The sequence below is a fragment of the Littorina saxatilis genome, linkage group LG17 (genome assembly GCF_037325665.1).
Source record: "Littorina saxatilis isolate snail1 linkage group LG17, US_GU_Lsax_2.0, whole genome shotgun sequence".
Classification (NCBI taxonomy): Eukaryota; Metazoa; Mollusca; class Gastropoda; order Littorinimorpha; family Littorinidae; genus Littorina; species Littorina saxatilis.
Window position 1 is genome coordinate 62,306,565 of NC_090261.1, and position 14,936 is coordinate 62,321,500.

Here is a 14,936-nt window from a genome sequence, read left to right on the forward strand (position 1 = left end):
TTTGAGATATGCTTGTGCATTAAATTTTTACAGAAGCTGTCAGTTACTTGTGATGAAATAGTGATGTATTTAAGAAGCAAATACAAGCAAGCATAAAGGTATGTTGTTCCTCCTTTAAGTTACTGTAACTTATGATGTGCATTGTAACCAGGATACTCAGTGCGTAACCATAATTATCCTCACAGCTTGTTCATGCAGTTGGTTTTCTTTGGTGCTGTTTCTTAGACCACAAGACTTTCAACAATTATCTTTATTGCTGCAAATGTCAGATGTTGTTGTACAATGGAAGCCCCCTTTTAAGACCTTAAACAATTCAAAGAAAATCAGGTCTTAAAAAGGAGGGAGTCTTAAAATGGGGGTCAATTTACACAGTTTATGAACCAAAAATGTGAGAAAAGAGTGTCTTACAAGGGAGGGAGTCTTAAAATGGGGGAGGGGATCTTAAAAGGGGGGTTGACTGTACAAAACCTGCCTCTTTTTCAGCTCGTGATGGAGACAGCACAGGTGCCAGAGGCAGCTCCCATGTGTTGCCGGAGTCGGAGAGAGCAGAATCAGAGATGGAAAGGACTCTCAGATCGGAGCTGCTGGCGCTGACACAAGAACGAGACAAGGTACACTTTTGGCTTAATTGTTTCTTCAACTTACTGAACTGCTGTTCAGAGGTTATTGAGTTTCTTCTGTAAAGATGACCTGTACAGAGTCCTTTATAGATGTTGCTAATGCTTTATGCTACTCTTTGAGACTATTTTGACACTTATCAATGCCGAGTAAAGAGTATAAGAACTGATTTCGGTTGTTTTTGTCATAGCATACAAATTAGACCAAAACTGAGAAAAAGGACTCCAGGGGAGGCAATCATCTTGCCGTATATTCAAAAGGCAATATACAGCGGTTGTTTCCCTTGTCAGAATATTGAACCACATTCCTAATTTTTCAATGAAACTAATTCTTCTCTGTTTCCAGATCCAGACGGCCAAGACCCACCTGGAAGGAGAGCTGCAGGAGCTGCAAGGGGAGGTGGAAGCGCTGCAGACACAACGTGATGCGCAGCAGGCCAAACTGCAGGAGCTGCAGCAAGACTTGCAGAAAGACAGGGAGAAACATCAGCAGCAGATCCAAGCTTTAGAAGCACAGCTGGAAGGTAAGGATTGATGGTAGTTCTTCATTGATGATGTATTTTCTTCTGCAGTGAAAGAGAGCTTTATAATGGATGTTGCATATCGACGTTGTTGTGGAATTTTGGCTGAACTTGCTTTTAACAACTTTTCAGGAGTAGGACAAAACTGATTATTTTTATGATGAAATAGTGTTTATATTTGTACTTTGTATAAATAGAAAGATGAAGGATCATTAAATCATTACTCTCCATCGTATTATGTGACTCTTTAAGATTATATTCATGCTGAATTGTGTGACAAGAGACCTGAGCGTAGGGTGTAGTTTAAGCTCTGCTTATAGATTTTTGCATGAAGATGAAGGATACAGAGAATAATATTTAGGTCGTTGAAGTTGTTGGATTAGTAAATGGCTGTATTTGCACAACATTGTTTTCATACTAAAAAAGTTGTTTTTCTTTTGAGCTTGAAACTGCTATGACGCCTTGACACTTTCCCAGAGAAGAGATGTCTCACACGAACATATTCGTAAAAGAATTCGTTTATAGGTTCTGACATCACTTCAGCAGATCTAGATTGATGTTATGCAAGCAACTAACAAACATTCTATTAGTTCACCCAGAGTGTTCATCTGAAATGCAAAGAATGGAGTCCGTCCTGTGACCAGAAGAAAAAAGAAGAAAAGTTATGTTTCCCCATAACTCTCACTTACTCTGTTGCACAAGCCGTGTGCATTTAGACCGCTTACTTCCCTTGGTTTCTCAGATCAGAAGAAAAAACTTGTAATGATAATAACAATGGACATTTATGAATCGCCCCTTTTCCCTAAAGCTCACAGCATCGTACTGTAAGAAAACAAAAAGACCAAGTCCTAACCCATGGTGTTGTTTGTGTGTTTCAGAAGCAGAGAGGTGGAGACAGGAGGCGGAGCAGAGTCGCCAACAGGTGGGACTGGACCTTGTCCACGCCAAGCACTGTCTGCTGGACCAGCTGGAGGCCAACCATGTAGTGACCAACACACTATGTCCACTTTAGTCCTTGCTTGAAAAAATAAAAATGTGTTTCACTTTGGGGTCTCTTGTGATAGAGCTCCTTCTTATCTCCTTGCTTTTGTATTTGATTATTCCGCTTGGATCTCCGTTCTAACTTTGTTTCCATCATTTTACCCATTCTTTTCAGTCACTTGTGATAGAGCTCCTTCTCATCTCCTTGCTTTTGTATTTGATTATTCCGCTTGGATCACCGTTCTAACTTTGTTTCCATCATTTTACCCATTCTTTTCAGTCACTTGTGATAGAGCTCCTTCTCATCTCCTTGCTTTTGTATTTGATTATTCCGCTTGGATCACCGTTCTAACTTTGTTTCCATCATTTTACCTATTCTTTTCAGTCACTTGTGATAGAAGATCATTTTGTTCTCCAATACCTCACTTGAGATTATTCTCCTTGATTCAAGTAATTTCGATTATTCCCCTTAGTTCAGTGCTTCCCTTAGTTATATTACACTTTCCTTTGTGTTTGTGTGTCCGGTTTGGGTCCCTTGTGATATAACACGTTCTTATCTGCCTTGTTTTTTCCTTGATTATTCCCCTTGGATCACTTCACATCACATGATTGTTTCAATGCTTTATGTAGTTTAGTATTTCACACCTTTCTCACTTTTGTCCATAATTTTCCTCTCTCTTTTCAGTCACTTGTGATAGACGATCAGCTTGTTTTCCCATACCTCACTTTAGATTATCCCCCTTGATTCAAGTACTTTCCATTATCTCCCCTAGTTTTAGTGCTTCACACAGATATGTCACACTTTCCTCTGTATCTTTCTCCTTGTGTTTGTAGCAAAGAGCCATTATTCCTATCTTAACTGTAATACGTTGTCCCTGTTTTGTCACTGGTGCTGTATTAATTGCCTTCTCAGTGTCACAAATTTTAACTTCTGAAACTTACTAAAACTTCAAAGTTCGGAAGCATTGTTGCTGTTATTACACCCCCGGTATAGGGGTGTGTATAGGATTCGCTCCATGTGTTTGTTTGTTTGTTTGTTTGTGTTCGCATATAGATCTCAAGAATGAACGGACCGATCGTCACCAAACTTGGTGAACAGGTTCTATACATTCCTGAGACGGTCCTTACAAAAATTGGGACCAGTCAAACACACGGTTAGGGAGTTATTGGTGGATTAAGATTCTACAAGGACTTATAGAGGGAGATATTAATGGTCAAAGGGAAATAACCTCAGTTGGTGGCAGTGAGAATGGTTATTTCCCTTTGACCAACGAGGGTGTATTTCCTACCTCGGAGGAATTTCTTGTTTCTGTCGCTCTTGTTCATGATGTATAGATCTTGGACTTGAATTTTCATTCTTTTGTTGAGACTCTCGCTGTACAGTAAAACCTGAGTCTAGCGGACCCTTGTTGTAACGGCCACCTGCTACATACGGACAGTTTATCATGGCACGAACACGATTTCAACAATAACTAACCTTTAACGGGCGGACACCTGCCACTTACGGACGCGGACACGATTTTTCGGACCGTAGGAAGTGTAAACACTGTCACAAACGGACACAACGTACATAAAAACGCAACTTCGAAAACTCGACTGTTATGCAGTCAGTGCTCGGCAGCCGTAGCCGTAGCACAAATGGTTGTTGATTGGTTGTCCTGTCCCTTTTCTGACCAATCAGTGGCTTGTTTAGATGGAGACCCACTTTCGCTCACTCACTTTCGCTTCGCTCACTTTCGCTTTTCCGCATTGTGGATACAGTCACAACCAAAAGCAACAGTAGACTACTGTGTTTGAAAATGGAATCTCCAGCAGGAAAAAGAAAAGCGTTGACTTTAGAGCAGCGTGTCGCTGCCTTGAAAAAACTAGATAGCGGCCAATCATGCCGAGATGTGGCGAAGGAGATGGGATGTGGTAAAACACAGATCGCGAGGATCAAATCGGAAAAAGAAGACGTGATGATCTCTCTCTCTTTGTAAGCAATCGTTCGAAGGAAACAATAGTTAACACAGCTAAATTTTTGTTCCATGCATTTATGCTGAGACTAGAAAAACTGAATGAAACAAGAGCTGACCCAATTTGGTCGAGACACACTGCGGAATTTCCCGTTGAATGACTGATGAAGAGTCAGCTATTTTTAGCTTTGTGACGTCCGACTTGCGTAAGGTTGAATGCACAGTGTGTGTAGGGAACGGGGTAGGTTGGGGGGGGGAGGGGGGGGGGGGGATGTTGTTTTTGTTTGCTACATGTATCATTTGTTTACTCACATTTTCAGTGAGTCTCATGTTCAATCCAATAAATACATACTACAGGACTGACAAAAAGTGTCTTGTTCATTTTACGTGCTCTTTGTAAAATATTGCCCCGGCCCCTCCACCTGTGAAGAAGGGACACCTGTCTAATAGGGACACTATTACCATTCCCCAAGGGTGTCCGTTAGAGACAGGTTTTACTGTAGAAAAGTTATTTATTATTATTATTATGCAATTTTCTGCGATTAATTCATTAATCATTAACATGTAGCGAAGCTTTATTTCCCTGAAAATGTCATAACTAATTGTGTGTTGTATTATGTGTGGTGTGTTGTGTAACATTTCCTGCCGGATAGAACTCAGCCTTAAAAAGGGTAAACAGGCCTCAGAAGGAAATCAGAATGTCTCTTACAAAAATGTGTCTGCTTGGAAAAAGCATATTGATTTTGTCTAAGTACTAATATACTACAATTTAAAACCATAATGATAAATCAATTGCATGTTAATGTAATTTTGTTAACAGAATTCTGAAAGTCAATGTGAATCTTTTTTTTTTCCTGTGTTCAGAGCTTCGTGCTGCATGTTCTTATACTGTATTTACTGTATATGAATATAGTGACACATTCTTTTTTTATTAGCTTGCTAAAGTAAATGCAAAACAAATGCTGCAAAATATTACTCTGCTAATCTAAACAACAATGTGACTGTGGTGAGACGAACAAAGTTGAAAAACTTTGCTACTTTACTTCTGCAGTTCACTGCAACATTTTTATGCATTGCAATCTGCGAAAAGTACTCAACAGGCCTGCAAATATTCACTAAGTTTGTTTGTTTGTTTGCTTGTTTGCTTAACGCCCAGCTGACCACGAAGGGCCATATCAGGGCGGTGCTGCTATTCACTAAGTCTTTTTATCTCCTTATTATTGAAATGTAACTAAGGCTGTCACAAGAGTGTTTCACATTCAAAGTTACTGTAAGAGGAAATTCATAGGCATGATTTTTGTGACTCATTTATTTCCCCCTAATCTTCTTGCAGAGAATCTTTTGAACAACTTTTTGTTGGTGTAATAATTGACCTCTCCCCATGTTCCATTTTGTAACAACTCTTTTTTCTGTTAAATTGATAACTCTCCCCACACTTTCTGTGGCCTACTGTGCTGCTAATGTTTTTCTTTCTTAATGTGTTTTAGTTACAGTTGCATTTTTTTTTCTCTCACTTTATTCTCCTTTCCCCCCCTCTCCCATCAGCTCTCTTACTAATCGTGTCCCCCTGATTTTATTTTGTCTTGTAGTTTGCGATTCAAGACTGAACTATCCCACTATAATTTGTAATGGATGATAGGATCCTTATTCTCCATTATCTGCATGTTCTGTATAAAATAAAATAAAAGCCTTTGAGCATTTTGAGTGTGTGCTGGTCATTGCATGGTAAGTTTCTCCTCTCGTTCTCAGACTTTGCTTGCTTATTTGTATGATGAAATGAGTAGAAAATACTCACTTTCTTGTGAGAAAAAATCCACACAAAAATCTGGGGTACGAACAAGAACACAAGATAATACAAGTTATCTGCTTGCTATTAACCGAGGAACACTAGTCTTATGGGTTTGTTTGTTTAGTTTGTAAAATGTCTGGTTATTTTCAAGATCTTCATCATTATGGAAACACTACGTCTGGAGATATTGAGTGCATGTTGATCTTTCCCCCACGTCTAAACACTCGCCCTACAAGCCATCCCCCACGTCTAAACATTCGCCCTACAAGCCATCCCCCTTTCTAAGACAAAAGTAACTTGATTTACTCTGGCATTCAGGTTATGCTTGGCATGTCTGCCTGGAGTGTGAACGAAAGGAGAATAAACACAGCTCAAATATATGACATACCGTTTTGCCTGAAGACTTTGACTGCATCTTTCAATGGCCTTGGCTTGTGATATGCATTGTGAATGCATTGTGAATACCTTTATTGGACAAAGCGTATGCAGTCTGTGCATCCACTGCAGCTTCCTCTCTCTTCTCACACCCCAGCCCACCAGCTTACCTACACCACTTCTCTATCTTACATTTTGATTCATCATGAGCTTGACTGTTACTCAAGCACGCCTGCAGCAATTCAGTGTCCGGTTTCAGGCAGACACAGCTGACTTGCTGAGCGATGTTCGCTGCGTGCGACAGCAGTTGTCTTCGGAGGCTTTGCAGAGACAGCACCGCTTGATGATGCAGAAGCAGAATCTAGCCAATCGGCTGTATGCTGCTGGCCAACAGGTCGGTTCAGCATGCAGTATTGTTATTGCATGCTATTCTCCTGCACGGATGATAGGGATAAGATTTCATATACATGTAGTCCTGTGAGGTCACCGAATGGAAATTCGGGCTGCTTTCTCCCTGGGGAAAGCGAGCGGCCATACACCGCTACCAACTGAGCTATTTCCCCGCCCTGTAGCCTCCTATGGTTGAGTTAAGGATACAGCATATTTTCTCAAGTCTTCCTCTTTGCCAGCAGGTCTTTTACGTTTCTTGATTTGTGTCGGAGCAGACGTTGTGCGGAGGGTTTCAGCCAAAGCTATGACTTCTGATAATTCTTGTGTGGCTTCAACTTGAGAAAAGCTGCTTTCTTGGGTGGAATTTGTTTCTGGAACAGTGGTGTCAGTTAAGTTGCTGCAGATGTCTCCAGCATATAAAACTGGTTCATTTGAAGTGCATTTTGCAAACCCTTGATGCATACGGTTTCTTTTCTTTTCTTTTCATTAATATGGTTGAGTCAGGATATTGCACTGGTGAGGTCTGCTGCACAGCTTGTAGCTGCTGGAACTCACCTATCTTTGATATTCAGTAGCTGCTGGAACTCACCTATCTTTGATATTCAGTAGCTGATGGTGTCTTTAGGTCTGTCTTAGTTGTGAGACTTCATATAAATACCCTTATTATTACTATTCTCTTGAGTAAAGAGTTTCTTATTAAAAGCCAGAACCTTCATACACTTTCGCTTCTAATGTGCTAGCACTGAAAACAACAGGGACTTCAGTAACATGCTTAGGAATGCTATTAACATAATGGTGAAAAGTATTAGTGATTGCTAAATCAGTTACATCATGTCGGAAACGTAAGTCTTCTTCTTCTTGTCGTTCGCCAATGCTAAACTTGGAGTCCAGCTCTGGTAATGAAGCTGGTGGTCTTAGGCCAAAAAAAATAATAGGTGTGGTTACGGTAACATAGCCCAAAAAAATAGGGTAGGAAGGTAGGCAAACACTTTTTTTTTTTTTACTTTTTTTTCTAATGTGTACAAATTAAACCTACTTGACAGGGAAATAAGTGTGCGACTCGGGCGCTTTCGCTTTCATAGCGTTTTCTGCACTCGTTTTCTTGTGTGTTTTTTGTTTTTTTGACAAATGTAATAAAAAGTTATAGGGTCGGCCCCTAAAAATAGGGTAGGTCGGGTTACCGTAACCACACCTATTTTTTTTTTAGGCCTTATGAAGAGCCTCCACAGGTCCATTCAGCTTCTCATGAAGGGGCACCGGCCTGGTGGAAACATAAGTCATACAGGTGGCCTTTTTTCCTCATTATTTGTTTGATTTTGTTTTTAATCCCAAGCGGACTAAGTAAAATAACATGAAAGAAATATGGTGGTTTTGATTACAGGAGACAAGGCTGAAGTCTGGCATCGTTGAGACGGGTACACAGCTGCAGCAAGTTTCAGCAGACACAGAGACTCTGATCGAACACCTTGGGGGAGAGGAGGCACAGCAGAAGGCAGCTGGTAAGTTACAATAGTTTTTTTAAGCGAACTAAAACATACAAATATGTGCACACAAGCATGCTTGAGTGCATGTGCATGAGTGCACACTCACACACACACATTCACACATACACACAGACATATGACATCCATGACATTTTCAAAGGAGTAAGTTTCATTGAATTATTTTCGACGGGCGCGGTGGTAAGACGTCGGCCTCCTAATCGGGAGGTCGTGAGTTCGAATCCCGGTCACTGCCGCCTGGTGGGTTAAGAGTGGAGATTTTTCCGATCTCCCAGGTCAACTTATGTGCGGACCTGCTAGTGACTTAACCCCCTTCGTGTGTACACGCAAGCACAAGACCAAGTGCGCACGGAAAAGATCCTGTAATCCATGTCAGAGTTCGGTGGGTTATAGAAACACGAAAATACCCAGCATGCTTCCTCCGAAAGCGGCGTATGGCTGCCTAAATGGCGGGGTAAAAACGGTCATACACGTAAAATTCCACTCGTGCAAAAACACGAGTGTACGAGGGAGTTTCAGCCCACGAACGCAGAAGAAGAAAAAGAAGAATTGAATTATTTGTATTCATTCACCTTTCTATTTTTGTGTGTCTTCATAACACACATATGCATTCTCAAGTCAGATGTAGCAGTTATTTTCTAGGATACAAAAGATACCGAAGAATGTCATGCCAAAGTCACTTCAGTTTCCCCCCAGTGTTGACATCTCACTTGAATAAAAAGGTTGAATGTTGTTGTGCATATTATGTTACAGACAGACACACAGCCAGACCGGTTTGGAGTCTGTAACCTCATGTTTTTCTCACTATCCACTCGGCTCGTCCAGATCTAATCAGTACTGCGTTTCCTAACAATATGCTAACTTGTTTTTTTGGTATTCTGTGCACAGCTGTGTTGGACTCGCTGGAACAGGAGAACCTAGTGCTGAAGGAGCAGAGCCTGAAGCAGCAGGAGCAGATCACGCTCCTGGAGAAACGCCTGGCCAGCCTGCAGACAGAATGGCAAGACAGTCGCGCCACCATCACCTCACTCAAACAACAGCTCAAACAACAGCCAGGTGAGTGAGAAAGTTAGGCATGTACTTTTTGATTGAATGCCCCCTTGGAGCTTATGTTGATAAATTTCCGTAGAATTCACCAAGAGATACTCTTGGCAATTCTCATGGAATTGTTGTTCAAAAATATCCCCAGAGCACTCATGATGGCGACAGTCCGTATTGGCTGTGTGCAGTATGAGGTTGTTCAGCTCTGTTTTCAGTGACTAGTCTCATTCATTAGGTTTTAATACTTGACAACTTCGGTACTCTTTTGATGATCGTTGCTAGTAAGTGAAAAACTGGAATGAGAACAGAAGATGATATACTGGATAATACATAGAAAAAAAGCTACAAATTACAAATCGTAACATCAATGTGACTGCATGTTTGATGCTGAAGTTACTTTGTTTCCCCAGGGGAAACAGGATCAGACTCGGACAACACACTCAACCAAAGCCTCACGACAGTCTCAGATGCCAAGTCACGCAGCGCAGCAAGCCTGGCAACAGACGATGACGACGACACGATGGACTGGCAGATCCAGAAAGAAGCCCTGGAGGATGTCATGGCCCAACTCCGCCAAGAAATCCGCGACAAAGACGAGAAGATCTCGCTCCTCAGCTCCCATGGCGTTCAAGAATCAGGTCAGGACACCGACTCCCTGAGGGAGGAAAATGAGCGTCTGAAGTCGGAGTTGTCTTCCGTGCGAGAAGAGTTGTCTTCTTTGCAGGGCGAGAGGGAAGAGCTTGAGACGAGCATCAGCGAGCTTGACGAGCAGCACGAGGAAGCCACCAACCATCTGATCACCGCTCGCAACGCCCTCCAGTCACAGCTGGCTGACTCACAGCAACAGGTGGGTAGTTTTCTTCTGTATTAAAAACAAACAAGAATAGTTACTAAATGAAACTTAATTTTGGACAAAACAAAACATTCACAAGTACGTCAACCCAATTTATAGTGGAAAAACAAATTAACAATCAATATGAGATGAACAACACTTATCTGATACTGTTTTTCGATCTCTGGCAAGGTGGTGCCGTCACTGAAAGGAATAACAAAATTAAATCTTGTTCTGTGCCTAAAATGTGAACACTTATCATAAAAGAAATGTATCTTTTGGCATGAATTTGAAAGCTAAGTCTTCTGGGGCCAAAGTTTTCTGTATAACATACTTATGAATAGGTTTTTCCAAATCCTACAGTGCTTTCCAAGATATATAACTCACTGGCTCATTTATTTCCAGACTGAGCTATTGAAAACTTTTCTGTTTTCCGTGATTATTTTTAGCATTAAAATTACTGATGTTTGCTACTTCTTTCAGCCAATAAAGTTGTCTTGTCTTGTCTTGGTTTGTCTTGTATCATATTGAAATGTCTTGTGTTGCTTTGTTCCAGGTGAAAAGCCTTCAACAGGAGCTTCTGAGCCTAAGTCAGCAGCAGAACACCCTTGAGGCAACCCCTGCAGACAAAGCTCCCACATCAGAAGAAACGGGTTGTCTCAAGCAGGAGCTTCAGGACACCAAAAAAGAAGTTCAAGCCCTCAAGCAGCAGGCAGAAACCAGAGAAACAGAGATGGCCGACCTCAAGGTCAAGCTGCAGAAGGGCACCCTGGCCTTAAACGACCTTCACATGGACAAAAAGGACTTTGAGGAAGAGCTGGCCAAGAAGCAGGAAGAGGTCAAGGCCAAGGTGGCGAACATCAAGACCCTGAGGGAGGAGAAGGCAAAGCTGGTGGAAGAGAACAAAGATCTGACTCAGCGAGTCCACGAGCTGGAAGAGGAGGTGGATGCCTGGGAACAGCGAAACGAAGACTCGCAGACGGGGAAAGGTCTAGAGAAGCTTCAGGAAGAGGCAAAGACTCTAGAAGTAGAAGTCTCTCGCCTGCAGGCAGAGGTGACAGATCTGGAAAAGGAGAACTCTGCCCAGCGACAGAAGTTGGACAACATGTTCACAGAGCTAGACGAGTCGAGGACCTTGTGTCACAGGCTGCAGCTGGAGAGGGAGACCTTGGACCTGCAGCTGGCACAACTGCGGGACGTTGCTGAGGAGCGCGAAAAGGCCTGGGAGAGGGTGGCGGAACTGGAGATGCAGAACACCGCAGCGTCGCTTCTCAAGGAGGAGGAGGAGTCTTCATCGTCGAGTGAAAGAGTTCAAGAACTGGAAGCGCGGCTTGATGAATACCAGCTGCAGCTTCATTCATTGTCTGAAGAGAACTCAGCTCTGCAGGAGGAGGTGCAAGGCCTCAAACAGCTGCTGCCTGGTGAAGACATCACTGACATTCCGGACCTCAAGCTCCACACCCAGCACATAGTGAAAGCCCTGCAGAGACGCAACACAGCTCTCACCAAGATGAAGCGTGACATTGGTGCGTGGTCCAGAAGTTTCAGCCAGCCCAAGCCAGACCTAGCCTCTGGTCTACCGCAATCCAAAGCTTCGAAAAGTCAGAGTGTGTTGTTTTTAGAACTGTGCTCCGAAAACAGAACGTTGGTGGAAGCTGTCATGAGTGGTAAGTCGGTTCTGGAGGAGATACAGCAGCAGTACCATTCAGGGTCTCCCGTCTGTGCAGCACCCTTGACTCGAAGCATTTCCAGTAGGGATTCACATTATGACTTTATCCAAGGTGAAAATGAACGCTTGGCAGGCCAGGTTGCAGACGATCAGTCCGAGATTTCCAAGCTCAAACAGTTATTGTATGACCTTGAGCAAGAAAGCTCTGTCAGCGAAGAGTTCATGGAATCGGTGACAGAGGAGGTGTTCAAATTAGAAACAGTCATATCAGGAAAAGACAATGAGCTAGAGATGCTCCAAACCGAGAACACTCAACTGATGGCTGTGTGCGAAGAGTCCAAATCCAGACTCGCAGATTCCGAGGCCATGATCGAGTCCCTTAAATGCGAGCTTCAGAGCTTGGAGGATGCCATGCAGAAGCTTCAGGGAGAACTAGTCAGACACACGTTGTCACACTCTGCGAAAGAAGAACACTCTCACTCCCAGCTGGAAGAAGAACTGGACTCAGCCAGGGGTACAATCCAGCAGCTGGAGAGGCAGCTGTCAGACGCACAGGAGGGCCTTGAGAACCAAAAAGCAGGGATCATGGACCTCAACGACAAGTGTGCAGAACAGAGCAGGGCCTTGAAGACAGAACAAGACAAGAACTCCAACTTGGAAAACACCATGGCTCTGCTGCGACTGAACTCGGTCACAGCTGAGGAAGAACTAGGGGCTCTCAAGGCTAAGTTGGACCGTGCTGTGGGCTACCTGACTTTACAGCAGCGTCGTATAGTTCTTGAAGGTGCCCCTGCCAGTCCCACTATAGCTTTGCTTGCGCTGGAGTACCACGAAAAACCTGCCATAGAAATGAAATCCGATATCAAGATCGATGAAGGCCTGCTGCAGAATGGTGAGATTGAGGACCCCAAGGAGGAATCAAAGTTGTCAGAACAGTACAAAGATCTAGTGAGGCAGCTTCAGGAGAAAGAGGACATGGTCGCGGACCTCCAACAGAACAACACCACCCTGGTGCAGATGCTGGAGGCCAAGTCTCTGACGTCGGGAGACGGCACACAGGGGGACGTGCACCGCCTGCAGAGTGAGGTCAAGGCCCTCAGGGTGGAGAAGGAGCAGATGCTGGCTGTCATGAACGACAAGTCGCGCGAGGCCAGCTCCCTCAAGGCGGAGGTCATGCGGCTGATGAGCGTGATCTCGGCTGAGAAGACTGCGCTGGACAAGCTGCAGCGGGACAACCAGGAGCTGCAGAGTTCGCGGCCCTCTCCGCCCAGAGATGACGCCTCGCTGGAGGACATGACGCGCGAGGCCATGCACAACCTGTCCAGGCTGGTACGCGACCGGGAGGTGGAGATCGAGGCCCTCAAGCAGAAGAACGAGACTCTGATGGCCGTGCTGCAGGACATGAGCCAAGAGGGAGGGGGAGCCACCCCTGGAGGTGCCACCCCAGGTGCAAACTTCGCCTGGCTGACTGACAAGGAGAACCTGGAGAAGCAGTTAGCCACCTTGCAGGGGGAGCGAGAACAGATGGTTGCCTTTGTCAACCAGAAACATTCGGAGAGCGTGGCCTACCACACCGAGATCCAGAGACTGACTGCTCTGATGGTGGAAGAGAATCAACGCTTGAAGCAGTTGCAGGCAGACTATGACTCTCTTCGTCCGCAGTTTGAAGACAAGAACCAGTCCCTGCTCAAGGCCCAGAACGACCTCATCAACTACCGCCAGAAGTATTCCGAGCTGGAGGTCAAGTACGGAGAACTTCTCCAGAAATTCAACGCTTCAGAAACAGTGGACGCAGCTTCTTTCCGTGAAGTTGAGGAGGAGAAACACAGACTGGTCAACAATCAGGCAGAGTTCCAGCAAACCATACAAGAGCGAGACGAGAAGCTTCGAGCTGTGACAGAAAAGTTGAACGAGACAGACGAGGCCCTGAAGGCCAAAGACTCCGAGGCCTCAGCCCTGAAGAAGCAGGTGGACAGTCTCCACTTCCAGCTGAAGAGCCTGCAGAACGATGCGGCTGACCTGCGGCAAGAGCATCACAGTGCTGAACAGAACCAGCAGGAGAGTCAGTCACAAAGCCAGGTAAGCTGTCACTCCAGATGACAAAGTTGTCTGTGTCAGTGTCTGTAGATGTCTCAGGGTTTGTCTTGAAATAGAAAGAAGAAAAGAAAAAAAGCCCTGTAAAATTGAAAGGAGAAAAAAAAAGAATTTTTGTTTACCTTGAATCACAAAGGAAGGAACTTCACTTTATGCTTGTCTTGTTTGTTTTAGTCTCTCCCATAAGGCTTGACATGGGTGCCATGAGAGAAAGAGAAATCAGGAGAGAGCACATGATTGGAGCAAGAGGAAGGATAAACTTATGACGCAACACTGTCTTTTCAGATGCTGAGGGATCTCAACAACAAGCTGACCCTAGCAGTACGAGAAAAGGAATTTGAGGTGACCTCTCTACAGGAGCGAGTCCAGAAACTGACGGTGCTGGTGTCCGAGCAGCAAGGGGAGAAAACCCAGGTGACACAGCTGCTGAGAGATCAGGAGGCGACATCCAGCACTGTGTCTCGTCTGCAACAGGAAGTGGACCAGTTGACCCTTGCCCTCAAGCAGAAGAACCAGCAGCTCAACGATCTGCATGCAGAGGTTAGATTTGAGTTGTGTTTGTGTGTTAGTAGCAGGAGGATGTAAATGTGTATCATGAGGACAGCATGTAAAAACACTCTCAGCTTCCCATCCATCCACCCACTTCAAACCAATACCCCAGCCTCCCCCCCCTTCCCCCCCTCAACCCTCTTCAAACCTGTTGTCTTGATGTTTTCAACTCTGAGGTAATCCTCTTAACTGCTAAAAGTAACCAACTCCTCCAAAATCCTCCTGAACATGGTACAACTGTTTTCATATCAGTGTACATTTGTTTTGAAAGAATGGTTTTAAACCAAGTAAAAGCTAGTGTGCTGTTAAAAAAAGAAAGAACAAAAAGTAACCAACTCGCTTCTGTTTGTGTGCAGAATTTGCGTCTGAAGGAGAAGGAGCAGAAACTGACGCGTGAGTTGGAGCGGCTAAGGGGTCACCTGCTGCAGATCGAGGAGGGCTACACACGCGAGGCGCTGGAGGCTGAGGAAAGGGAGAAGACACTGCGCAACAGGCTGGCAGACGCTGAGGAGCAGCTCGTGTCTTCCGCCTCGCGCGTTCACTCTGCCAGGTCAGTAGGATTGATAGAGAGAGAGTGTGTGTGGGAGTGTGCCTGTGATTTTGTGTGTGTGTGTTTCATGG

General features: G+C 44.3%; 1 protein-coding gene across 2 annotated transcripts in view; it reads left to right on the plus strand.

Moving 5' to 3' along the window:
- Positions 1–14,936, plus strand: part of LOC138952037 (thyroid receptor-interacting protein 11-like) — a 77,397-nt gene that overhangs the window by 47,601 nt on the left and 14,860 nt on the right. Inside the window, exons 8-17 of one of the 2 annotated variants that reach the window (XM_070323613.1) lie at positions 484–611; positions 964–1,141; positions 2,017–2,120; positions 6,498–6,632; positions 8,010–8,127; positions 9,019–9,186; positions 9,582–10,018; positions 10,560–13,751; positions 14,052–14,306; positions 14,672–14,865. In XM_070323613.1, coding sequence (XP_070179714.1) covers positions 484–611; positions 964–1,141; positions 2,017–2,120; positions 6,498–6,632; positions 8,010–8,127; positions 9,019–9,186; positions 9,582–10,018; positions 10,560–13,751; positions 14,052–14,306; positions 14,672–14,865 — 4,909 coding nt within the window. The remainder of the gene's footprint in view (positions 1–483; positions 612–963; positions 1,142–2,016; positions 2,121–6,497; positions 6,633–8,009; positions 8,128–9,018; positions 9,187–9,581; positions 10,019–10,559; positions 13,752–14,051; positions 14,307–14,671; positions 14,866–14,936) is intronic. The other variant, XM_070323614.1, reaches the window with a different exon arrangement.